The sequence below is a fragment of the Lethenteron reissneri genome, chromosome 26 (genome assembly GCF_015708825.2).
Source record: "Lethenteron reissneri isolate LAM-NWPU_2019-01 chromosome 26, ASM1570882v1, whole genome shotgun sequence".
In the NCBI taxonomy this organism is placed as follows: Eukaryota; Metazoa; Chordata; class Hyperoartia; order Petromyzontiformes; family Petromyzontidae; genus Lethenteron; species Lethenteron reissneri.
In genome coordinates this window covers 14,577,046-14,603,752 of record NC_083804.1, presented here as the reverse complement: position 1 = coordinate 14,603,752, position 26,707 = coordinate 14,577,046, and the positions used below count along the sequence as shown (strand labels likewise).

General features: G+C 55.8%; 1 protein-coding gene across 1 annotated transcript in view; it reads right to left on the bottom strand.

Annotated features, from left to right (window-relative positions):
• The window catches only part of RPTOR (regulatory associated protein of MTOR complex 1), a 79,198-nt gene that overhangs the window by 21,418 nt on the left and 31,073 nt on the right, over nt 1-26,707 (bottom strand). Inside the window, 15 exon segments of the mRNA XM_061560931.1 lie at nt 4,096-4,209; nt 6,197-6,346; nt 6,349-6,395; nt 7,346-7,421; nt 8,752-8,870; nt 9,385-9,543; nt 13,494-13,646; nt 17,028-17,148; nt 19,002-19,142; nt 20,088-20,279; nt 20,831-20,896; nt 22,744-22,818; nt 23,390-23,500; nt 23,963-24,046; nt 24,418-24,519. Coding sequence (XP_061416915.1) covers nt 4,096-4,209; nt 6,197-6,346; nt 6,349-6,395; nt 7,346-7,421; nt 8,752-8,870; nt 9,385-9,543; nt 13,494-13,646; nt 17,028-17,148; nt 19,002-19,142; nt 20,088-20,279; nt 20,831-20,896; nt 22,744-22,818; nt 23,390-23,500; nt 23,963-24,046; nt 24,418-24,519 — 1,710 coding nt within the window.

The following is a 26,707-nucleotide window of genomic DNA, read 5'->3' as shown; positions in this document are numbered from 1 at the left end:
AGATCTGGGCTATAGAGTGGGTGATGAGTTCTGGGTCTGAGCTATAGAGTGGGTGATGAGTTCTCGATCTGAGCTATAGAGTGGGTGATGAGTTCTGGGTCTGGGCTATAGAGTGGGTGATGAGTTATGGGTCTGGGCTGTAGAGTGGGTGATGAGTTCTGGATCTGAGCTATAGAGTGGGTGATGAGTTCTGGGTCTGGGCTATAGAGTGGGTGATGAGTTCTGGGTCTGGGCTATAGAGTGGGTGATGAGTTATGGGTCTGGGCTATAGAGTGGGTGATGAGTTATGGGTCTGGGCTGTAGAGTGGGTGATGAGTTCTCGATCTGAGCTATAGAGTGGGTGATGAGTTCTGGGTCTGGGCTATAGAGTGGGTGATGAGTTCTGGGTCTGGGCTATAGAGTGGGTGATGAGTTCTGGGTCTGGGCTATAGAGTGGGTGATGAGTTCTGGATCTGGGCTATAGAGTGGGTGATGAGTTCTGGATCTGGGCTATAGAGTGGGGGATGAGTTCTAGATCTGGGCTATAGAGTGGGTGATGAGTTCTAGATCTGGGCTATAGAGTGGGTGATGAGTTCTAGATCTGGGCTATAGAGTGGGTGATGAGTTCTAGATCTGGGCTATAGAGTGGGTGATGAGTTCTGGGTCTGGGCTATAGAGTGGGTGATGAGTTCTAGATCTGGGCTATAGAGTGGGTGATGAGTTCTAGACCTGGGCTATAGAGTGGGTGATGAGTTCTGGGTCTGGGCTATAGAGGGGTGATGAGTTCTGGGTCTGGGCTATAGAGGGGTGATGAGTTCTGGGTCTGGGCTATAGAGTGGGTGATGAGTTCTGGGTCTGGGCTATAGAGTGGGTGATGAGTTATGGGTCTGGGCTGTAGAGTGGGTGATGAGTTCTGGATCTGAGCTATAGAGTGGGTGATGAGTTCTGGGTCTGGGCTATAGAGTGGGTGATGAGTTCTGGGTCTGGGCTATAGAGTGGGTGATGAGTTATGGGTCTGGGCTATAGAGTGGGTGATGAGTTATGGGTCTGGGCTGTAGAGTGGGTGATGAGTTCTCGATCTGAGCTATAGAGTGGGTGATGAGTTCTGGGTCTGGGCTATAGAGTGGGTGATGAGTTCTGGATCTGGGCTATAGAGTGGGTGATGAGTTCTGGGTCTGGGCTATAGAGTGGGTGATGAGTTCTGGATCTGGGCTATAGAGTGGGTGATGAGTTCTGGGTCTGGGCTATAGAGTGGGTGATGAGTTCTAGGTCTGGGCTATAGAGTGGGTGATGAGTTCTGGGTCTGGGCTATAGAGTGGGTGATGAGTTCTGGGTCTGGGCTATAGAGTGGGTGATGAGTTCTGGGTCTGGGCTATAGAGTGGGTGATGAGTTATGGGTCTGGGCTATAGAGTGGGTGATGAGTTCTGGGTCTGGGCTATAGAGTGGGTGATGAGTTCTGGGTCTGGGCTATAGAGTGGGTGATGAGTTCTGGATCTGGGCTATAGAGTGGGTGATGAGTTCTGGATCTGGGCTATAGAGTGGGGGATGAGTTCTAGATCTGGGCTATAGAGTGGGTGATGAGTTCTAGATCTGGGCTATAGAGTGGGTGATGAGTTCTAGATCTGGGCTATAGAGTGGGTGATGAGTTCTAGATCTGGCCTATAGAGTGGGTGATGAGTTCTGGGTCTGGGCTATAGAGTGGGTGATGAGTTCTAGATCTGGGCTATAGAGTGGGTGATGAGTTCTAGACCTGGGCTATAGAGTGGGTGATGAGTTCTGGGTCTGGGCTATAGAGGGGTGATGAGTTCTGGGTCTGGGCTATAGAGGGGTGATGAGTTCTGGGTCTGGGCTATAGAGTGGGTGATGAGTTCTGGGTCTGAGCTATAGAATGGGTGATGAGTTCTGGGTCTGGGCTATAGAGTGGGTGATGAGTTCTAGATCTGGGCTATAGAGTGGGTGATGAGTTCTGGGTCTGAGCTATAGAGTGGGTGATGAGTTCTGGGTCTGAGCTATAGAGTGGGTGATGATACCTCTCAAATACACACCCCCACCATCATCATCATCATCCCACCTTGCCTTCTCCTCTCCTCCGCTCCCCTCTCCTGCGCTTTGAAGCTACGACATCAGTCTGTACGGCTGCACGTGTGTCTTGAGTGCATGCACGTGTTTATCGACGCATTCGTTTCTGTGCCGACCCGTGCGTATGCGAGCATCTGTAGCTTACCGGATAGCGCGCTGCGGTACGCACCCGGCGACCCGAATTCTATTCCCGATTACGGCCAACACCAGTGACAATTATCTGAACCGGTTCTGGCCCTCCGCCTATGTCGGCTCGGCCTTAAATAAGTAGCTGGTGCGGTGTGTAAACATCGCCGCTGGGGAGACAAAGGCGCTCAGGCGTGGTGCTAGCCACCCACCCCCTCAAATACTGCTCCGGCCTTCATAGGTGCTACTCGCGAATAGCACTTGCCCCAAAAGTGTGTTAAGGCTATACGGGGGATATTTGTCTTTGGTCTGGTAATTAGCTCGTGAATCTCAGCAGGGGTGCCTTTAAAAAGTGAAAAGGCCAAATGATTGTGTAAACGGCAGACTTAATTATTTCTATATCTTACCGCAGTTTATTTTCACGTTGAAGCAATAAAACATAAAAATCGTCTTTCCTGGATCAACGAGCATTGGGCAACAATCATCTCTACCGGGCAAGCCTCGACCGGTGCTGGACATTCCCCATTACTATGACTGGGAGCCGGCTACGAGCAAATCACTGTTGACTTCCCGAAAATGTAGCGCTCATTTTATCAACCCCCCACCCCCCGAAGAGATGATGATGGGCAGTGCCATTGATAGCATGCTCACATTGCGAACATTTTTAAACGCGATAAAAAATAGAAGAGGCTTCACCCTTTTCCAGCACTTCAGATGCTAAGATGTTCAAGCGCCACCGATTGCAAGGTATCATGGAGCCTGCATTGACCACACGCCCTGCTTGTGGTAAACCATGCAAACAAACGAGCGGTGATAATGGACGCATTGGCCTGGAAAATTATTTGCCTACACCAGAGACAGCCTATGCTCTTTGGTTCTTTAGGTAAAGTCACGTAGGTGAAAATAAAATAAAATTAAAATAAATATTTTTATTAAAATCAATATTTTTATTTTATTTTCACCTACGTAAAATAAAAAATATTTTTATTAAAATAAATATTTTTATTTTATTTTCACCTACGTGACTTTACCGAAAGAACTAAAGAGTATGGATCCGTGCAGTCACGAAAACTTCAAATCTAGAATCAGAGACGGCCTCCTAAACGGCCGTGTCTCAACGCCAGTGCTGGACAAGAGAACGGCAAAAGGCGAAATAGAGCAAAGCAAAAAATATTAATATCTCGCGTTCAATGATTATATGAATTATGATTATCTTGATACCGGCAAAAAAGGGTGCCGTAGCTATATTCAATCATTCAAAGTTTTTACCCATAACTCGGATGGCACAACTGTCATTACTTATCCAGGCTAATAATAATTAACTCACGAAAAAAAATGGCACTGGCGCCGAGCGTTAGCATAGTGTGAGGCCATCATCGCCGCCGAGGTGTGCGGCGGGAGTTTCCCAGCGAGCGAGCGGCGATGCTGCCGCTTGTTGCCCCACAACTGAGTAAGTGTCACAGCGACTCCTGACAAACAAGTCAGCCGGAGAAACGGGGCGCTGCGATACGACGAAATCGGACACCCGGCGAAATAACCGATCAGAGACGTTGCCCGTATATGGGGGAAAGGAGGTGCGGTGTTGGTCACGTGCGGACATTTGTGGATCGTGAATCGAGATAGAATCGGATCGATTCCGCTCAGTCTCCGTCAGTCGCTCAGTTGATCGGGCGGCCATCTTGAAAATGTCGATTCATTGGCAATCGATTCATTGCTAATGGGTACTTGTATCAAGTAGTCAGTTCAGTTCATCTATTAGGTATAGCCCTGTGAGCCATGCGGCTCTTGAATCGGGTGCAACCGCAACAAACGTTTATTTGTTTGGCTAAGATCAGTGGGGGGGGTGGGAGGCTGAGAAGAATGGGGGGGGGGGGGGGGTGGGGGTCGCGTGGCTGGTGGCGTGGCGGTACCTTCATGACGGACTGCGTGAAGTACTTGGTACTCCAGTCACAGAAGCCGGTGTGCAGCGCGAGGCAGGCGGCCGGCCTGTGGGGCAGCGCGCCGTCCTCACCCTCCTCGGTCGCCTGGCTCGGCACGGCACGACAACGGCAGGGGAGAGGGAGGGGAGAGCGGAGGGGAGAGGGAGGGGAGAGCAAGGGGAGAGGGAAGGGAGAGGGAGGGGAGAGCAAGGGGAGAGGGAAGGGAGAGAGAGGGGAGAGTGAGGGGAGAGGGAGGGGAGAGCAAGGGGAGAGGGAGGGGAGAGGGAGGGGAGAGCAAGGGGAGAGCAAGGGGAGAGGGAGGGGAGAGGGAGGGGAGAGGGAGGGGAGAGCAAGGGGAGAGGGAAGGGAGAGGGAGGGAAGAGGGAGGGGGAGAGCGAGGGAAGAGGGAGGGGAGAGCGAGGGGAGAGCGAGGGGAGAGGGAGGGGAGAGCGAGGGGAGAGGGAGGGGAGAGGGAGGGGAGAGCGAGGGGAGAGCGAGGGGAGAGGGAGGGCAAGGGGAGAGGGAGGGGAGAGGGGAGAGCAAGGGGAGAGCAAGGGGAGAGCAAGGGGAGAGGGAAGGGAGAGAGAGGGGAGAGCGAGGGGAGAGGGAGGGGAGAGGGAGGGCAAGGGGAGAGGGAGGGGAGAGGGAGAGCAAGGGGAGAGGGAGGGGAGAGGGAGGGGAGAGCGAGGGGAGAGGGAGAGCAAGGGGAGAGGGAAGGGAGAGGGAGGGGAGAGCGAGGGGAGAGCAAGGGGAGAGTGAGGGGAGAGGGAGGGGAGAGCGAGGGGAGAGGGAGGGAGAGGGAGGGGAGAGCGAGGGGAGAGGGAGGGGAGAGGGAGGGGAGAGGGAGGGGAGAGGGAGGGGAGAGCGAGGGGAGAGCGAGGGGAGAGCGAGGGGAGAGGGAGGGGAGAGGGAGGGGAGAGCGAGGGGAGAGCGAGGGGAGAGCGAGGGGAGAGGGAGGGGAGAGCGAGGGGAGAGCGAGGGGAGAGCGAGGGGAGAGGGAGGGGAGAGCGGAGGGAGAGCGAGGGGAGAGCGAGGGGAGAGCGAGGGGAGAGGGAGGGGAGAGGGAGGGGAGAGCGAGGGGAGAGCGAGGGGAGAGCGAGGGGAGAGCGAGGGGAGAGCGAGGGGAGAGGGAGGGGAGAGCGAGGGGAGAGCGAGGGGAGAGCGAGGGGAGAGGGAGGGGAGAGCGAGGGGAGAGCGAGGGGAGAGCGAGGGGAGAGCGAGGGGAGAGGGAGGTGGTCAGGAAATCGTGAGTGAGCCACGCGAGAGGGAACGACCCCAGGAGGAGACGACACTGACACCGCAAGCGTGGGGTTAATGTCGTTATTATTATTAGTGAACCCACGTCGCGCCACGAGATGAAGGGGGATTCCAACCGGAGCTCTCGCAGAGCCACAGAAGTGGATATCGCAGAGCAACCTCCTTAAAGTGACCTCTGACCCATACGCGGTAACGGGCAGCGCACTCACCCCCACCCGCCCGCCCGCGTGTTCGTCGCACGACAGCCTAAACTAACATTTTGAAATTCTCGCAGCTGAATATTTATCCCAATGAAGTGCAGAACCAGGTTTTGTTTTTTACACGGTGGTTTTCGTTGTTGTTGTTGTTGCTGTGCAGTCGTCAGTGGCCGCACTCGAGAACCCGGTGGTTTTCATCGCAAGCAGGCAGGGCACGTGGCTCCAACTCCAGCGCTTGAACCCAGGAGGGCCGGCTCTGAGGTTCGAGTAACCTCCCCCCCCCCCGACGCTTGAACTAAGACATCGCCGGAAGAGAATGTCGACGATTCGCGAGTCTACACTCCTGTGGTGTTCCCTCGTTATTCGGAGGTGCTCGTGAAGAGCACATTTCACGGATAATGATGTTTCCCTTTTTAATACATTAGCTTAAATAAATACGTAACATTTCTCTCATCACTTTATCCCTCATCACATTCTCTCTCATTACTTTCTCTCTCTCTCCCTCTCGATGCAGCAGTCGCATCGTCCGTCCCGTTTGCATCGTCTGTCTCGTTTGCATCGTCCCTCCCATTTGCATCGTCCGTCCCGTGTGCGCGAGTGTGCGCTCTGCTGGCACGACGGGCGCGTCGCCAGCTCACCTTGTCGGGCCCCTTGTCGAACATCTTGCGCGAGCGCGAGAACTGGTAAGTGAACTGGACGCCCGGCGCCGCGACGGCTCCGCGCTGCGCGGTCAACTCGCGTGGAGACGGAGCGACCGCCACGGCCATCGTCGCCCCCGCGTGACCAGAGCCGAGCGGGACGGCGGCGAGCCCGACGCTCGAGCCGTGGCGCCCGCCGCTGACGGGGGTCCCCTCCCCCGCCGATCCGGCCGGGCTCGCCCCCTGGAAGGCGCCCGTGCGGTCGCAGTGGGAGGGGTGGGAGGGGGTCGGGGGGTGAGGGGTTGGGGGCGGCGGTGGGTGGGGGGACCTGGGGAGTGACGGGTGAAAGGTCAAACCGTGAACAACGTTTTGAACGCGTGTGTGATTGTGTGTACACTGAACTTCTTTCGCACCGTACGTAGCCAATCGTGCTAATCGGAGGTGCGGGTGGAAGGACAACAAACTAAACACAAAAATCATTTGTAAAGAAAACAATTTTTGATTTAGATTTAAAAGTGCACATCTCCAGTGGCTTCATAATATCGGAAGGAAGAGCGTTCCAGACGGCCGCAGAAGCGCGCCTGAGAGCACGCGATGCGGTGACCATCTGTGTTATCGATGGTTAGCCGCTGCGAGCATGACCCGAGTTTGCGTATGTATTCATGTTGAACTTCTTTCGCACCATACGTATCCAACCATGCTAGTCGGAGGTGCGGGGGAAGGACACCAAACTAAACACAAAAAGCAGTTCTAAAGAAACGAGTTTTCAATCTAGACCAGGGGTCGGCGACCACAATAAGAAGAAGAGCCATTTTCTTTATATTCGGTAAAAAAAATAATCCATATTTAAAGAGCCGCAATGCACATGACTACGAGACGGTGGCCCTCAATAAATAACGTCACAAATCAGTCGATTTGTGACGTTATTTATTTAGGTCCTTAGAGAGCGGCATGCGGCTTCGGAGCCGCAGGTTGCTGTACCCTGGCCTAGATGATTTAGAAGTGTACTGCTCAAGTGGCTTCCTAATATGGGACGGGGAGCGTTCCAGACGGCCACACGAGCGTGTCCGAGAGCGCGCCGTGACCGTCTCTGCCCGTCGGCGGCGTACTCGCCGTACCTGCTGCCGTGGGCCGCGGCAATCGGCGTGCGGTTGGTGGGGCTCGCCGGCGCCGAGTGGGTCAGCGACGACTCGGAGACGCGCTGAGGTCGCCCGCTGACGGTCGTCTTCAAACGCGGCACAACGGGAGGTCGCAGTGAGGGTTATCGGCGAGCACGGCGGGCGAACGGCGCGTTTAAAGTTGTAAACGGTAAATAAGGGAGAGCACACAAACACACAAACACGTGCGCGCGGGAATGCTCTGGAAGTGCTATGTTGTTGATGTTGTTGATGGCGATGATGGGAGGAGGGAATTCCAAAGTGGAACGGTGCGAGGGAAGAAACGGAAAGAGAAGTGAGGCGACCTGCAGTGTGGGTGAGTAATTCAGTGAGTCAGTTGTTGTGACCTGTAGTGTTGTGGGTGAGTGTGTTAGTGGGTGGCTGAGTGAGTGAATGGGTGAGTAATTGAGCGAGTGGGTGAGTGAGTTGTTGTGACCTGCAGTGTGGTGGGTGAGTGTGTGTGTAAGTGAGTGATTGATTGAGTCAGTGGGTGAGTGAGTTGTGACCTGTAGTGTGGTGGGTGAGTTAGTGGGTGGGTGAGTGGGTGAGTGATTGATTGAGTCAGTGGGTGAGTGAGTTGTTGTGACCTGTAGTGTGGTGGGTGAGTGTATTAGTGGGTGGGAGAGTGATTGAGTGAGTGGGTGAGTGAGTTATGACCTCCAGTGTGGTGATGGTGGTGTATGAACAGTGTGATGGATGAGACCAAGCAGTCTGTGTCTGGTCGACCGAGTCTTCAGCATTGGTGGAGGAATACATAAAAATGTTCAAGGGTAGTAGTAGTGACCGAATAGGGACAAGTAAACAATTGACCATGGGCGACATAGTGACTGCAGTGAATCAGTGCATGCTGCATCATCAATCAACCCTGACTCTTCAACGTTGAATTCCGTCAGACGCACTGAGGATATGGTTCGGGGTTAGTGCACAACTCTTATCACCTAGGTTATCACAAGTGCGAAACATTCATAACTTGTAAGATCTATAAAACAGTTCGGTCTTGCATTTTTACTGAACTGGTGAAATGTCTCGAACATCGCGCAGCGGCAGCGTGTTCTGGGCCGATGGAATGGTGAGTAGGTGAGTTCCAGGCCAAAGGACCACTGAATAAGTGAGTGGGTGAGTAGGTGAGTCAGTGGGTAGGCGAGTCAGTGGGTAGGTGAGTTCCAGGCCAAAAGACCACTGAGTAGGTGAGTGGGTGAGTAGGTGAGTCAGTGGGTAGGTGAGTTCCAGGCCAAAGGACCAGGAACCGCGAAGTCGCGGGGTTCCAAATCTCGCTGCATAACAAGAATGTGCATGTCAGCGTGCACCAGCGATACACGTGTGTACGTGGCTGTGCGCATGTGTGCGTGTGCACATGTGTGTGTGTGGGCATGTACGTGTATGTGCGTGTGCGCGCACCTTCCACGCAACGGAGTTGAGCGTCCGCATGGCCATGTCGGACACCTCGGGGCAGGGGTCCACGGCCATGTGCAGCAGCACGCGCCAGATCTGGGTGTACACGCTGTTAAACGAGATGCCTGCACACGCGCACAAAGGCAAAGATCCACCGTGCGGCCTTAACAAAATGTTGGGACAAGTGCTGTTAGCGAGCAGCACCTATGAAGGCCTAAACGGCACACGAGGAGGTGGGTGGCCAACACCACGCCCAGCCACCTTTGTCTACCCAGTGGTGATGTTTACATACACCGCACCAGGTACTCATTTGAAGCCGAGTCCACCTAGGGGAAGCCCATGACCCGTTCAGATAATCGTTACTGGTTTTGGCGGTGAGCGGGAATCGAACTCGGGTCTCTGGGTTCGTAGCGCAGCGCGTTAACTGCTACAACACTGTTCCCCACACACACACAAAAAGATCCCCCGTAAAGCCTTAACAGACTGTAGGGGCAAGTGCTGTTAGCGAGCACCCACACGCAGCCACACACCACCAAACTCAACCTCTTCCTGCACCTGCCCCACACCCCAGCCACCCGGCCTCTCCTCCCACCTTCAACCCACAGCCCTCCTCCCCACCTCACCCACCCCTGCCCGCACCGATGAGCGAGTTGAGGGCGCTGTAGGAGCTGACGCGGCGCATCTTGTCGACGGTGTCGTACGTGAGGATGAGCTCCTCCCCGTCGGGGCTGCTCGCCGTGCTGCTGCTCCCGCCGCTCACGTTCAGCGGTGGCGATGTCATCGCTCCACCGCCGCCGCCTACGCAGACGAGGGGAGGGCGATCACGGAGGGGGGGGGGAGGTCGGAGGTCGCCGTCGTTATCTCGCCCAATGTAGCTGCGTGAAGTTCGCGTCTCCCTGCCGCTCGTCAGTCTCTCTGCTCAATTCGTTTGTGCCGCGGCGTGGCCTATAGCGGGCGGGCGCCGTGTCCGTCGCGGGAGGTCCGCGCTTCGAATCCAGCGGCCGCCCTCGGTTATTGTTGCCGCGCCGATTGTGTGAACCGTAATAATGCTGCGAGCCGTCCTCTTCACGGCGGACGCGCCGACGGCCCCGGGATGTCGGTGGCCAGAGTAGGCCGTCGCGTGCCGGCGCTGCTGTCTGAACGTGCCAGATCTCATTCCAAAAATAATTCCACCGCAAATTACTCGATTTGAATTTGCACTTGCAAGGCTCCCTCATCTTCACCACCGTTCTGTAGAAAAAAAACCTCGACGGGACCCTCCTAAAAGAAGAGAGTCTTGGTACTCGGCGAGGCCTTCCGGGGCAAATGCTCAAAAGGATAAATAATATATATTTAGAATGCGCAGAGGGGCGATTCCTCCTCCGGCGATGGCCATTGTGAATGCATAACAAAGATTGGACGAACTTTATTGCCTGCCATGCAATGACCGGCTCCCTGGGAAATCGCCACAATTTGGGGTCAGGATTAATTTCCACCGAGGTTGTGTTTCTTGGCAGTTGCGGTCGGTCTCAACGTTCCGTGCCATTTGCTTCTTCCCAATTTGGTGCGTCGGCCCCAAGGTGACGTCCGCCTTGCGATCATCGAAAAATTTGCAATCGTGCACGGCGCGATCCTAGCATTGTGTGCGTTGTTAGGCGCTCGCTTATCCGTGAGCAGGAGAGTTCCCCTTGGCCGTGAGCACGCAGCACCGCACGCAGCACGCACGCAACACCAAACACAGCACGCACACAGCACGCACACAGCACGCACACAGCACGCACACAGCACATACACAGCACGCACGCAACACACACACAGCACGCACACAAAATACCTGTACACAGTCCACGCACAAACGTGTTGCACATACCTACCATGAAACCCCACCTAGGCGTGCAAGACAAAGATCTCTGTGTCGCCTTAACAGACTGTTGGTGCAAGTGCCGTGCGCACGCACACACACAGGTAAGCGAGGGATGCTTAGGGAAGACACAACTCAACAAGCCGACGACTCGTCTCTTATAGCTACACAGCCGGGCTGTGCGTCGCGGGCTCTCCCACAGAAGCGTGAGGCTTTGTTGAAGAAAAAAAACATTTAAGTGACTTTCATGAGCGGGGCACCGACGCTGGCAAGATGTTAATTACGTCACCTGGTATACAGGAGGTTGTGGGTTCGATCCCAACTTTGACGCCTGCCGTATAATTGTAGTTTGAAGATCTCTCCTCTTGGTCGCGTGGATTTTTCTCCAGACCCTCCAGTTTTTCCCTCCGGATTTAGAATCAACATCAAACGTTTAAAGTATCTGGTTGCTATAAATTTCCACGTGATGATAAGCCACTTCGTTGCACTTATAATTTGTGATAGCCAGGTCGCTTCTGAAAAAGAGCTGTATAGCTCCGTGGGCCATACCTGGTTAGTTGAGTAACGTAACGGCGCTGCGTCGACACCGCGCTACAATGTACGGGGAGCGGCGCCTCGCAGCGACCATGACGCCGGTGCGCTACGGCATCACCGGGGAAGTTTTGGCGCCCGTGCCGGAGAGCCCGGCGCACACAACCCACTCGTTCGGCCACAAAGCTGGACATTACGCATCCACGTTCTGCCTTCGGGGTGGCCGCCCCTCCCCCCTCCCGTGAGCGGCGCAAGCCGGGCGCAAGCGGAGGCGACGGAGCGCCGGCCGCACGGCGCCACACCGACCGACCGGCCGGCGCGGCGTGGCAAAGCTGGCGGGCCACCGCGGAGAGCCCAGTCCACACGCGGACACTTTTTTTTTTATTACATTTTTTTATTCATTGCCGGATTCTGTAGCAAGCATCGCTCGCCGCCGGGCGGTGACGCCAAGACTAGAGGCGTCGCGGCTGTAATTGGACGGGCAAATCAGAGGTGAGCGTGATGACGACGTCACTTCCCGCTTGATGCCCTGCACCCCCGCCAGCCAACCAGCCTTTAATTAACAGAGTAAGCGGCGTCACAAGAAGCGACGTCGAACCGTTGTGGATTGAGGCTTCTCGGATCTCGCCGAAGGCGCTTTCGGGGTGGCGGTCGGAGCGGATCGTCGGCTGGAATCGACGGCGCCGTCGTCGGGGCGACAATTTCTCTGTGACGACACGGACGGCGGCAAGAGCTCCGCGCGTGGACCGGGCCTTGGCGTTTGTTAACGTGCAGAGCGATAGGAAGCGGCAGGGCAGTGAAAGCGACGCCGCAGCAGGGAGTGGGGGCGGCGGAGTGGGGGGGAGGCGAGGGGCTAAGGACAGGATGGCAGGGGGCAGAGGCAGACGTGTGTGGGGCGGGAGAGAGGCGCGATGAGGCGGAAACGCTGACGCTCGCGGCGCTGCTGGTAACCCACCGACGTCGCGCTCTTTGTTCGCCGCCGAGTCCACGCGACACAAACTCCGCACGCAAGCACGCTGCAAAGCTGAGCGTGCCAAGGGGGGTGAGTTTTCCGGCATCACACGAGGCGAGCCACCATGCACCTTCCCCTGAGCTTTGGGCAAAGCAGTGACGCTCAGGCAGCAAAGGGTGACGCATCGCAGCGGCAACCCTCGGACGAGATCAGATACTCTGGGTCAAAGTGTTCGTAGTTTGTGTTTTTCTTTCAAGAGGTGAAGGAGGTGGAAGAGGGACGTGGAATTATGCGAGCGGTGGGCGAGATTAAAATCCAGCGACAGCCCTGGTGACCTCTAACCCTGACCGCTCGTCCATTTCCCTCTACGAGGTTATCCGAATCAAGAATTTTTTTTTTATACTGGAGGAATCTGATGAGCTACAAAGTCCAGTACCGACTTGCTGATGCTACCCGCTTGAATTACCCGGACGAGGGCCTGCACATTGAGCTTCTGGGGAGGTGACAGCTACACATGGGAACATGTCAACGTTACAGCTACACGTGGGAATGTGTTAACGTTACAGCCACACGTGGGAACATGTCAAAGTTACAGCTACACGTAGGAACGTGTCAACGTTACAGCTACACTTGGGAACGTGTTAACGTTACAGCTACACGTGGGACCGTATCAACGTGACAGCTACACGTAGGAACGTATCAACGTGACAGCCACACGTGGGAATGTGTTAAAGTTACAGCCGCACGTGGGAACGTATCAACGTGACAGCCACACGTGGGAACGTGTTAAAGTCACAGCTACACGTGGGAACACATGTGCGTTACAGCTACATATGGGAACATATCGACGTTACGAGCCACTCTGTTTCAGATTTCCGTTTGTTAGTCTGCGACCGCCACCAGCCACTCAGTGACGGCGGAGGAGCTGTGCCGTCACGCCCCGCGGCGGAGCCCCGCAGTTCCTCCCGACATGCCCTCCAGCGTCGTGCCAGTCAACCTCTCGCCATCGCTCAGCCACTGCCGCGTCACTCCCGTTACCATGACTACCGCAGTCTTCGCTCCCCTGATTTACAATCCTGTTATGAGGTCTCTGCAATGCTAATCCCCCGCCCCCCCGACTCTCCTCTCGTCCGGAACTGCGCTGAACCCGCGCACCGCTGCAGGTCGCCTCGCTTCTCTTTCTGCTTTTCCCTTCGCACCGCTCCCCTTCGGGATTCCCTCCTCCCATCGTCGTCCCTTCTCCGACGTTCCGATAACCCCGTATGATCCCCAGCACTCTCGGTATGCTAGCGCTGCTGCTGCTGGCGGGCGGTGGTGGCGTTGGGTGGCGGTGGAGGGCAGGGTCGGGGGTGTATAAAGTTTTTGGCGCTCGTGAGACGGAGGGGATGATGGGAGGGGGGGGGGGGCGTGAGCGACAGCGCTTACCATCCTCGCTGAGACTGAGGTTCTGCAGCGACTTGTTGAGGCTGCGGGCCGTCGCCGCGTTGCCGATGGCGCGCAGGTTGCCGTACGAGCTCACGGGGCGCAGGCGCGACGACGCCAGCCCCTCCCGCGCCGGAGTCAGGCTGCCGGGGGGGTCTGGGGGGGACGGCGGTTTGGTCGGTGGGGGGGGGGGGGTACGGCGTGGGAGGTGCGGGGGGTGCGGGAGGAGGAGGGTGGTTTGGGGTCGTCGGGGTGGCAAGGGACGTGGTCCTGGTTCGTCAGGTACCTTGACCCCTCACCCACCCGCACCCCGCACCCATAAACCCCAGATCTGAAATTCTGAATCTAAAGCACGAAACGTGGAACCTGGGCCCTGGAATTTGAACTCCCTGACCATCCCCACAATACAAATAGCTTCAAGCAAGGGCGCTTGAAAGTGAATTACGCAATCCAAATAGACACGTACATACACGGTAAACCTAACGTTTCAGACCGGTATCCTTATTCATAGCGGAGAGTTTCACCCGACGAGTCGATCTCTCTCCCGCTATCGTCTGGGCGATCTTTACGACCGCGACCGCTTTCCCCGACGGCGCCGCGACGAGGAACACGCAGAGGTGGAGGAGGAAGAGGAGGATTCGGTGAGATGGAAAACAACAAAACAATCAGAGAGAAAAAAGTGACGGCGCGAGGACAAAAAATCACGGCGGGTGTTAACGAGCCTTGATTGGTCGTGGGTCAACGAGTGAATTGGGTCACGGAGCAAAACAAGTGGTGAAGGGGGTCCAACGAGCGATGGCGCGGATGCCATCGCGACCTCTTGACCCCCCCCCACCCCGCCCCACCCAACGCGCTCCCCTGCGGTCGACGGCAACGCGAGCGGAAAGTCTGCGGGCAAACGCGGACGCACGGAGCGGCAAGCCAAATACCCCACAGTGCACGCGTGAAAGCGAGAATCCTTCGGTTGCGGCGCTGAGGTCAGAGTGCCCAACCGGCAACCACCATCATCACCATTACCATCATCACCATTACCATCATCATCATCACCATTACCATGATCACTACCGGGGGCGGCAGTAATCCTTTGCGGTTGATAAACGACCGGCACACATCGCAAGGAGATCAACATCAGTTGCGGCCAAAGATGAAAGCTGCCATCTGACACAGGAACGTGGAATTTCCAGCAATGGGCCCCAGAGTGGCGAGAGACGTGAGTGCGTGAGTGCGTGCGTGCGTGCGTGAGTGCGTGCGTGAGTGCGTGCGTGCGTACGTGCGTACGTGAGTGCGTGCGTGAGTGCGTGAGTGCGTGAGTGCGTGAGTGCGTGAGTGCGTGCGTGAGTGCGTGCGTGAGTGCGTGAGTGCGTGAGTGCGTGAGTGCGTGCGTGAGTGCGTGCGTGAGTGCGTGCGTACGTGCGTACGTGAGTGCGTTCGTGAGGGCGTTCGTGAGGGCGTTCGTGAGTGCGTTCGTGAGTGCGTTCGTGAGTGCGTGAGTGCGTACGTGAGTGCGTGAGTGCGTGCGTGAGTGCGTTCATGAGTGCGTGAGTGAGTGCGTGCGTGAGTGCGTGCGTGAGTGAGTGCGTGCGTGAGTGCGTGCGTGAGTGCGTGCGCGAGTGCGTGCGCGAGTGCGCGAGTGAGTGCGTGAGTGCATGCGTGAGTGCGTGAGTGCGTGAGTGAGTGCGTGAGTGCGTGAGTGCGTGAGTGCTTGAGTGCGTGAGTGCGTGAGTGCGTGCGTGAGTGCGTGCGTGAGTGCGTGCGTGAGTGCGTGCGTGCGTGAGTGCGTGCGTGAGTGCGTGCGTGAGTGCGTGCGCCCAGCGGTGCGCACGACGGCACTGCCACGCTCCCCCCCACCCACCCTCCCCTTTGCTCGCCCTCATTTCCCTGTCGTCACTTACACACACGGGGATTGAATTAATTAAATTAATTTAATGAATGCAATCAATAAAAGAAGTTTAAAAGATTATTAAATTATATAAAATAACAAACCAAATGATTAATGTAATGTTTTTTTGTTAAAATTACATTCATTAATAAAAAAAATTGTCTGTGGGAGCTTTTTTGGCAGCATCAAGACGATACACCAGTGTAGGCCAATCAGTTTCAAAGACGGTGCATATTTTATCAGAGCACCTTAGGTTGCATGTTTTTGCCAGACTCGATGCCTTGCGAAAGGTGCGTGGTCTATTCGGTGTGTGAACATCTTCTCCCGTTCTATTTCCAGAAAGGGTAAATCCTATTCTTTATTTTTTTCATCGTTAAAAAAATGGTGGACGTAATTAAATTTCCCCCCCATCGCTAATTAAGCCCTCCTCATTTCCCCGCGTTGTTAATCGACCACCCAGGGATCACGTGGCTAACTCCCAGAATGCCGTGCTTGCCTCACCAAAAACAAATCAACCACTCAATTGAGCAGAGTGTGATGGTTGTGTGCACAGCACGTTGATGCTCGGTCATCAGCCACAATCAAGAAAAGGTTTCAAGAAATATATTTTTAAAAATAGGTCTCAGGTCATTTCCCGCCCAAACGAACGTTCGGTTGATGGTTGGAAATTTCACTTTCCTAGGGTACGGTAGCGGAGGAGTCACAACAATGGGACAACAACTGTTGGCTTCTCCAAAAATTGGTACTAATTTTATCCCCCCCCCCACGCCCGGAGACATGATGGGAGGCGGCACACTCTCCCCTCCTGTACCCCCCCTAAACTCCCGCCCCCCCCCACCACTACACCACACCCCCGTCTCCGCAACCAGCCACTCGCTCTACCGCTGAGCCGGGCAACGTGACCTTTGATGAAATAATGAAATGAGACGATGCCGTTTTGGCAGTGTGGATGGGTGAATTAAGAGCGGCTCGTTTTGGCCACGTCAAAAGCCATTGCAGGCGAGAGCCTCGGCTTGACTCATGGGCTCCCTCCCAGGAGGAGAGATCAACAATCATGTGCAGCGGCATTGATGGTTTTATCACAATCCTCGGTGAATGGGAAATTTAAAAGTGTATTCAAAAGAAATTTTTATTTTAATTGCACACACCTCCCAACCCCCACCACTGAATCTGCCTTTGTCCAGCTCTTGACGACGGCCTTAATCGGATGACGGTCGCAGGGCAAGAAGTTGCTCCGTGCCGTCATCATCATCACCACCAAACATCCCCATTACCGCCATTATCGCCACCATTATCAGAAACAACATTGTCATCAGTGATCATTACCATCATCACCATCATCACCATCAGTATCATCGTCGTCAACAACGCCATAATTTTGGGTGCACCGTGTTGCTCTGCTGCCAGCGAGCAAGGCTTGCGGTTGACCGCTGCTGCCACGTGGCTTTGACCACACTCCGAACCCGCTAGTCGCCCGGGAGTAAACAAACATGGAAACTGAACAACAAAAATTATTCCGCTGGAATGTGGACCACGCTCGAACGCAGTCCTCCTGTATTGGGATACGAGGTGGTAGTGAGGGGGGTGATGTGGGGGGGAAGGGGTGGGGGGGGCGGAGTCCGGACGGAGAGGAGACGCGGCGGGCTGGGCAGCGGTACCTGCGAAGGTGGCGGGCGACAGCGCCGGGTGGTTGCGCTCCTCCTCCAGGAACTGCAGCGCCACCGTGCAGAAGTTCACCTCGTACTGCACCACCAGGTAGTGCAGTGCCACCACCATCTCCTGCCACACGGGTCGCGTGAAGGGTCCGCGGTTAGGGGCTCATCGCAGGCTGGAGGGTGCTCAATGTTATCATCATTTCAACTTGCGGCGACGCGCTCGCTCTCTTGGAGACGGAGCGACTCAAAGAGGCGCCAGGAGGAGGAGGAACCCCAGAGTTAGCGGGCAAGGCGGCAGCCACGTGGTGGGACGCCGGCACAAAATCCCCCTCCCCCAAGCTCTGCGGTCCGCTATACATTAAGGTGTTACCGGCCGAGTGAGAGGAAACCGGAGCTCCCGGAGAAATCTCCCCACGTGCGAGGGGGGAAACGCTCTATCCAATACGGCAGTGGATTACGGTCGCGGAAAACCCAGGAAAAAACCTCTGCGACTTTAGATTTGACGAAAGGGCCGCGAGCTTTATTTTTCATCCCCCCCCCGGCCCCACTACCCCTACCCCCCAACTTGCCCCGCCCACCACTACCTCAACCCCACCTCTGGGGGGAAAGGGCGGGACTTAAAAATGGGAAGAGGCAGGGACCAAAGAATTAAGGGGCGGGTCTTAAAAAGGAAGGCACGGATCCGAAAGAGCAAGCGGAGATGGGGCCTGATTAGTTAGGAGGTGGGCCTAAAGAGGAAGAGGTGGAGCCTGCAGAGGAAGGGGTGGGGCCTGGAGAGGTTGAATCCCCCTGCTGAGTTTGGGTACCAGAAGCGTAGAATAAAATACGTGCAGCTGAGGCCACAGGCCAAACTCGTTATTTTAAATTTTTTTCTGCGTACAACTCAAACAGTCCCTCCAGAAAAACGCGATTATGCGATCGCAAGATTCCACGCAAAATCAGCCAAAGTCCGCATATTTATGCGGGGGGCGCGTTTTTTCAAATACGCCGCACTTTCGCCGCATAAATTGCAGATTTCCGCGCGCAAAATATGCGGGCTTGCATGATTTCATAATCCCCGCATTTTCGTTGCAAAAAGTCACATATCTTAGCAGAAAGTTGAAAAATGTTGCGTTCACTTCACACAAGCGCAGCCATTTCCCCTGTTGCCATGGGAACGTTATGAAGTGTTAGAGGCTACGTAGTTAGTTTTATTCAGGAGTTTATGCAACTTTACAGTTGTAAGATTGCACTTTTTTGTTAGTAGTATGTAAATTTACATTACTGTAAGACTGTACTGTTACTGTATTGCTTACGTTACTGTGCACTGAAAACACTTATTTTAACAGAAGATGTCTGTTTTGTATAGCTACCTCTGTAAAACAGGAAGCACACATTTTATTTTTTAATATTTTATTTATTAATTTTTACAGAAGTTGTAGCATATTCATTTTGTAAAGCTACAGAACTTGTTCGACTCAATGTTTTGTAAGTTTGAGCCATCTGTTTGTTAAGGTCTAAAATAAAACAAGATGAGAACTTAAATATTCCCAGCACTTTCTGTGATGTAGTATGCTTGCTTATCATAGGAAGTAATAAGAAATGACTCTTTACATTAAAGTAGTAGCCTAGTGAATAGGGTGTTGGGGGAATCACTTTTTTTTCTCTTTTTCATCAAACCGCAGTTTTTGCAAGTTCCCGCAATTTTTGCAAGTTCCCGCAATTTAATCGCATAAAATTGCATAAATATCCCGCATATTCCATCGCATTTTTTAAGAAAACGTGCCGCATAATCAACGATTTTTGCCCGCAACAATCACCAAAAAACTCCGCGTTTTTCTGGAGGGACTGCTCAAAGCATCTCCCTGCTGAAATGAGCTTGGTCTGTAGAAATTTGCCTATCGGCGGCCTGAGCCATCGTCACGATCGTCATAATCGTCATCATCATCATCATCATCAGCTGTGACCTATCCAGTGTTGGACGGCGGCGGTGCCGACCTTGCGGACGATGGGGCTGCCGTCGTTGAGCAGCTGGGCGACGGTCATGGCGACGTTGTGGTCGAGGGTGGTGGCTTGGTCGCTCCGCTCCCCCGAGTTCCCGATGAATGTGCCGAGCGCAAACACGGCCGCGCTGCGCACCTAGCGTCGCACCGGCAACCGCACACCCGCGTTACACCACCACGCAGCACAACGACACCACCACGCAACACCACCACGCAACACCACCACACCACCACGCAACACCACCACACCACCACGCAGCACAACCACACCACCACTCAGCACAGCCACACCACCACTCAGCACAACCACACCACCACGCAGCACAACCACACCACCACTCAGCACAACCGCACCACCACGCAACGCAACCACACCACCACGCAGCACAACGACACCACCACTCAGCACAACCACACCACCACGCAGCACAACCACACCACCACTCAGCACAATCACACCACCACACAGCACAACCACACCACCACTCAGCACAACCACACCACCACTCAGCACAACCACACCACCACACCACCACTCAGCACAACGACACCACCACGCAACACCACCACACCACCACTCAGCACAACCACACCACCACGCAGCACAACCACACCACCACTCAGCACAACCACACCACCACGCAGCACAACCAGGTCGTCACGCAGCACAACGACACCACCACGCAACACCACCACACCACCACGCAGCACAACCACACCACCACTCAGCACAACCACACCACCACTCAGCACAACCACACCACCACGCAGCACAACCACACCACCACTCAGCACAACCACACCACCACGCAGCACAACCACACCACCACGCAGCACAACCACACCACCACAACCAAACCACCACGCAGCACAACGACACCACCACCCCACCACGCAGCACAACCACACCACCACGCAGCACAACGACACCACCACGCAGCACAACCACACCACCACAACCACACCACCACGCAGCACAACCACACCACCACGCAACACAACCACACCACCACGCAACACGTGCATTACCGCGGCGACACATACGCACGTCGCCACGGTGACGCGCACGCGGGCTCAGTACCTCGGGCAGCGGGTCGGAGAGCAGCAAGTAGAGCTTCTCGTGCGCCGAGTCGCGCACGCCGCACCAGCGCGCCGCGTCGAAGTGCTGCCACATGCGGCCCAGGCACACGGCCACCCAGTGGCGCAGCAGCGGGTGGGGGTCGTTCAGCTGCTCCAGGCAGATGGCGATCAGGCTGCCCTGCAGGCACACCTCCTGCAGCAGCAGCAGCAGCAGCAGCAAAATCAGGGAGCGGAACAGGCAGCCGGGGCGAAACAAGCAGTCGTGGTAGCGGCAGCAGCAGCAGCACCACCAACAGGAGCAGAAGCACCAACAGCAGCGGCACCAGCAGTAGGAGTGCAACAAGCAGTAGCAAGAGCAGTGGCACCAGCAGGAGCGGAAGCAGCAGCAGCGTTACGGAGGAGAGTGTGCAACTGGAACGGAAGTATCATCATGGCCTCTGCTGACGAGGCAACGAATGCCAAAACTGGTCCAGAGTTTGCTTGTGCTGAACCAATGCTGCTGAAATGATGCAGGAAGAACAGACGCGTCCCGTCCGCTCATCTGGTGCACCGTCTCCAACGCGGATTGATTAGATCCGTGGCTCGGTACGACCAGAGAGCCGTCACCTCGTCCCACGCAGAATCGCTATCAGACCCGACTGGGAACTCTCTCGGAGACATGGCATCGCTCACTCCACCAGGTGATCGCCGTTGCACCCCCCCCCCCCCAATCCCGCCCCCCCACACACCGCCCCGCCCCCTCACCTGTCCCGTCAGGTAGTTGTTGACGATGACAGCGAGGACGAAGGCGGCCATCGTGCGGTGGTCGGCCTGGAGGAAGTGCAGGGAGACACGCAAGCATGGTGTCAACCATCACGCGGCATCCACCGTCACACAGCATTTACCGTCACGCAGCGTCCACCGCCAGCGTCCACCGCCAGTGTCCACCGTCGCGCGGCGTCTACCATCACGCGGAGTTCAAACTTCAACCTAATACCTAGCCCTTGCTTAAACGCGAACACCGATTAAACATCGAACCCAACGCCAACGGTGACCCTAATCGAGCCCACTGCTAACCTCCGTCCGAACACTAACCCCAGCAACAACCCGAGCCTTAACTAAACCCGCGACCCATTGCAAAACGTATAAATACACAGCCGCTACTCCGCGACAGCGACGCAAGGCCCCATCGACGGCGCTCACGCGCTCGACACTCGCCGCCTCTTAGCGCTCGCTTCAGAAGCCAAATGCGGCGGAAACACCCACGAAACCTCCAAACTCTCCTCCGCAACCCCGAGCCCTCGCCCCTAACCTTTCTTGTACTTGGCACTACGACCGTGCTGCTGTGCTGTTGTCACGTTCTTACCCGCCCCTACCGGACATCTGTGAAAAAGAGCTTTCTAGCTCATCGGATTCCTCCTGCAGCATGAATAAAAAATATTCTGATTCTGATAAGTTCGGAGGGGGAAAGGGACGAGCGGTCAGGGCTAGAGGTCACCAGGGCTGTCGCTGTCGTTTCCCTAGATTTTAATCTCGCCCACCGCTCAGTGATTCTCATTAACTCATTAACGCCAAGCACAAGCTCGGGGGGGGGGGGGGGGCTACCCCCCACTGAGCGAGTCATCGATAATCAATCCTGCCCCCGCTGCCGGAGTCGCTGCAGGGAAAGCTTTTCAATTTGTGTGCCATCTCCTCGGTTCCCCCTCATCCTCCCGCTGATTGTTGACACACACACAGAGAGGAGTTGACCCCCCCACACGGATCGCACCGACGTCTCGCTGCGCCTGCCGTGGTCGACGTTGTACGGACGCGAGTGCGCACGTGCGTACGTGTCTGTCTGTGCTGGGGAGCGACAGCGCTGCACGACGACCCGAGATGGATTCCCCCTCACGGCCAACACCGGTGCCGATTATCTGAACCGGTTCTAGGCCTCCCCTAGTTCGACCTGGTGCGGTGTGGAAACATCGCCACTGGGGAGACAAAGGCGGCCGGGCGTGGTGCCGGCCACCCACCCCCTCATGTGCCGTGCCGGCCTTCGTAGTTGCTACTCGCTAACAGCACTTGCCCCTACAGTTTGTTTGGGGGTCTTTGTCTGTCTGTGTGCCTTTGAGGTATATAGCCTCAATGGCGGAGCCAGTATTTTCACGTAGGGGGGGCAACCCCTCCAGCAATGAAAAATGATAGAGGAGTTGTTCATAAGTAAGGACTTGTCTCTTGCTTTTTATTCGACTCGTGTGCGGCGATGGCGCAGCCATCGATCGAGGGTCGAATTCGAACCGCGTTGTGTGATCGGCATCGCGCTTGCTGAAGGTGAATGCCTTCAGGGAAGTCGTGTCCTGTATACACAACTGCGCACAATTCTGTGAGTCACTTATAACTACTTTTCCATTACTTATTGCCAATTATGGACTATTGTCCTATCATCTCATAAAGTCTCTGGCACATAATAATATGCCACACAGTGGCAGTGGGCGTCGCTAAATGCCGATTGATTACTAATAAACCCAAAATGATCCGATGGAAAGTAGGAATTTCGATTGGATCATTGGGAGGGGGGAGGGGGGGGGCACGTGCCACCCCACCTCCCCCACTGGCTCTGCCAGTGCACAGCCTGCCTCAAGTGAAGAGCGAGCAGGGACGGTGGTCGGTGATCACGAGCACAAACAGGAAGTACTTACGGGCATGTAGGGGTCAGCCAGCACCGACAGGAAGTACTTGTGTCCGCCATCCTTGACGAGGTCTGCCTGGCAAGACTGTTACACACGGTGGAGGAGATAACGTACGGTTGGACACGCCGATACTTTGGCTTTACCCCAGGCGATACCCCAGCATTACCACGGAGCGAGCGGCGTTACCGAGGCAGATGTTGTTACCGAGGCAAATGTTGTTACTGAGGCACGGGATGGCACCGTGCTACAGTGGCACGGCACGCAATGTTGCTGTGGCCCAACCACATGTGCATGAGTGTGCGAGTGCACGTGCGCGTGTGAACAAAGACAAAGATCCCGTATAGCCTTAACAGACTGTTGGCCAAGTGCTGTTAACGAGCACCTATGAAGGCCGGAACGGTACACGAGGGGGTGGGTGGCCAGAAACACACCCGGCCGCCTTTGTCTCCCGAGTGGCAATGTTTACACATCGCACCAGGTACTTATTTGAGGCTGAGTTAACCTAGGGGAGGCCCAGAACCGGTTCAGATAATCCATCACTGGTGTTGGCCGTGAGTGGGAATCAAATTCGGCCCGCCTCGTTCGTAGCGCATCGCGCTAACCGCTCCCCATGCACACACACACACGCTACGCGCGCGTGTACGAGCGTACGTACGCTGTCAACGGCCAGGATTTTGGCCCAGATGAAGACGAGGAGGGGGCGCAACTCGCGGGCCGAGCTCTGCAGCAGCTTCAGCACGTACGGGAAGATCCCTACGGATAGCGCCTGCACGCACACACACACACACACGCGGACAAAGGTAAAGCCATGTGCAGCCTCAACAAACGGATGGGGCAAGTGCCGTTAAGTAAATATGAAGGCCTAAAAGGCAATCATGCCCCGGCCGCCTTTGTCTCCCTGGCGCTGACGTTTACACAGGTACAGGCTTAAGCGAAGGTCAACCACGCGGAGGCTAAAGGCCGGATTGGACATTGCTCGTCACTGCTGTCGGCCGTGGGCAGGAAATCGAACTCGGGTTGCTGTGTTTGTAGCCGAGCATGCCGACCGCCGCACACCACCGCTCCACCCAACGAGCCCTACCGGATCTGCCCACCGCGGCTCGGGTCTGTTTCCTTGTTGGGGGTGCGAACGCAGCAGCAGCACCATCAACTCCAGCAGCACAAACAGCACAAACAGCAGCACAGCAGCAGCAGCAGCAGCAGCGATGTGGGGTGAGGGACCCCTCACCAGGCTCACGGCCCAGGGGCCCAGGTCCAGGAAGCGTCCCAGGAGGTCGAGCGCTCGCAGGCGATGCACCTGGCTGAGCAGCACCTGGGTGCATTACACGGGGACATGGACGGGGTGGAGGAGGGTGGAGAAGAGGTGAAGGATGAGTACGAGGGGGTGGGAGTAGAGGGGAGGAAGAAGAAGAGGAGGTGGCGGAAGACGATTTAAGGGAGGGGGGAAGGGGTAGATCGAAGGGTGAGTGAGTGGGAGGGAGGGGAGAGGAGAAGGAAGGGGGGAGAGAAAAAGGAGTTCAAGGCAGAATAAAACATTAACACAGGGCAGCACGGTACGGACGCTCGACTTCAACGGTGCCGCAAGAGTCTGTCTGGGGTAAGTGCGGTGGTCAAGGTAAGCGGTTGACAATCACAAGGTGAAGGGGAGGGGGGGCGGAGGGCAGGAGGCGGGGGTCTGCTCACTTGCAGGACGATCGGCAGCTGCTCGGGGGGGTTCCTGTTCTCCACGCCAATCGTCAGCCACACCTGGAACGCGGTCAGCTGCTCGGCGAAGAATGGGCTGTTCTGTGGGGCGCACGGGCACGCACAGGCGGGCGCACACGCACGCACACACCACCAACAGCAACCGACACACACGCGCCTCCAACAACCGTCACTAACACACACGCATGCCGCCAACAACTGTCACACTCGCACACCGCCAAAACCGTCACTCACTCGCACACACACACACACCGCCAAAACCGTCACTCACACACTCGCACACACACCGCCAACAACTGTCACACTCGCACACCGCCAAAACCGTCACTCACACACTCGCACACACACCGCCAACAACTGTCACACTCACACACTCGCACACACACGCCAACAACTGTCACACTCACACACTCGCACACACACGCCAACAACTGTCACACTCACACACTCGCACACACACCGCCAACAACTGTCACACTCACACACTCGCACACACACGCCAACAACTGTCACACTCACACACTCGCACACACACACACGCCAAAACCGTCACACTCACACACTCGCACACACACCGCCAACAACTGTCACACTCACACACTCGCACACACACACACGCCAAAACCGTCACACTCACACACTCGCACACACACGCCAACAACTGTCACACTCACACACTCGCACACACACACGCCAAAACCGTCACACTCACACACTCGCACACACACGCCAAAACCGTCACACTCACACACTCGCACACACACACGCCAAAACCGTCACACTCACACACTCGCACACACACCGCCAACAACTGTCACACTCACACCGTCAACAACCGCCACTCACACCACCATCAACCGTCACACACGTCATCAACAATTGTCACACACGCCGTCAACAACCGTCACACACACACGCCGTCAACAACCGTCACACACACAGACGTCATCAACAATCGTCACACACACACACGCCGCCAACAACTGTCACACACACGCATTGTCAACATTCGTCACTAACACACCAGCTGTCAAACACACGCATGCACCACCAACAGCCACCACCAGGCACACGTTCGCGCAAACACACGCGCACACACACGCACACACGCACACACTGTCAAAATCTGTCAAAGAATACAAGCACCAACAATCATGGCACACGCCACACGCTTCACCAGTAACCATCAATGACATCAGCATATAATAAAACAAATACCTCCTGTATAGCCTCTAACAGACTGTTGGGGCAAGTGCTATTCGCGAGCACCCTATGAAGGCCGGCAAAGCCCAAGAATGTGCTGGGTGGCCAGCACCACGCCCGGTTACCTTTTGTCTCCCCAATCCCGATGTTTACAACCCACACCAGGTACGAATTTAAGGCTGAGTCGACCTAGGGGAGGCCCAGCACCGATTGAGATATTCGTCAACGGTGTTGGCGGCCGTGAGCAGGAATTAAACTCGGGTCGCAGGGTTCGTAGCGCAGCGCGCTAACCACTGCGCCACCGCTCCCCATAGGCGCACACAAACACCCCCCTTATAGCCTTAACGCTGTTAAGACAAGCAGCACGGCACACGAGGGTGTGGGTGGCCAGCACCACGCCCGACCGCCTTTGTCTCCCCAGTGGCGATGTTTATACAGTGGCTCAGTCGACCTAGGGGAAGCCCAGGACCGGTTCTGATATCTGCAAGTTTTTCGCTGTGAGCGGGAATCGAATTCAAGTCGCTGGGTTCGTACTGCAGCTCGCTAACCACTATCCTGCCGCTCGTGCACGCACGCTCACGCACAGACACACGTGCTCACACGCACACACGCACTGCGCACACACACGCTCACACGCATGCGCACACACGCTCACGCACACAGATGCGCGCTCACACACACATGCACGCTCACAGACACGCGCTCATGCACACACGCACACGCTCACACACGCACGCTCAAGCACACACACAAGCTCACGTACAGACACGCGCTCATGCACACACGTACACGCGCACACACACACACGCTCAAGCACACAGAAATGCACGCGCTCGCAGCTTCTTCATTAGTGTCTACTGCGCGTACAGCCCCCGTGCATGTGCGACCGCCCGCCAAATATACGTGTCCGGACATTTCAAGTAGGAAATCATTCCCATCGTCCCGCCGAGCACCCTCATGGCCTCCTCACTGTCGTCGCCGTTTCATCATCGTCGCCATCTCACCTCAGACGACCCCCATACCACCCCCCCACCACCCCCCCCTCCCGCTTCAATCGCACCCGCAG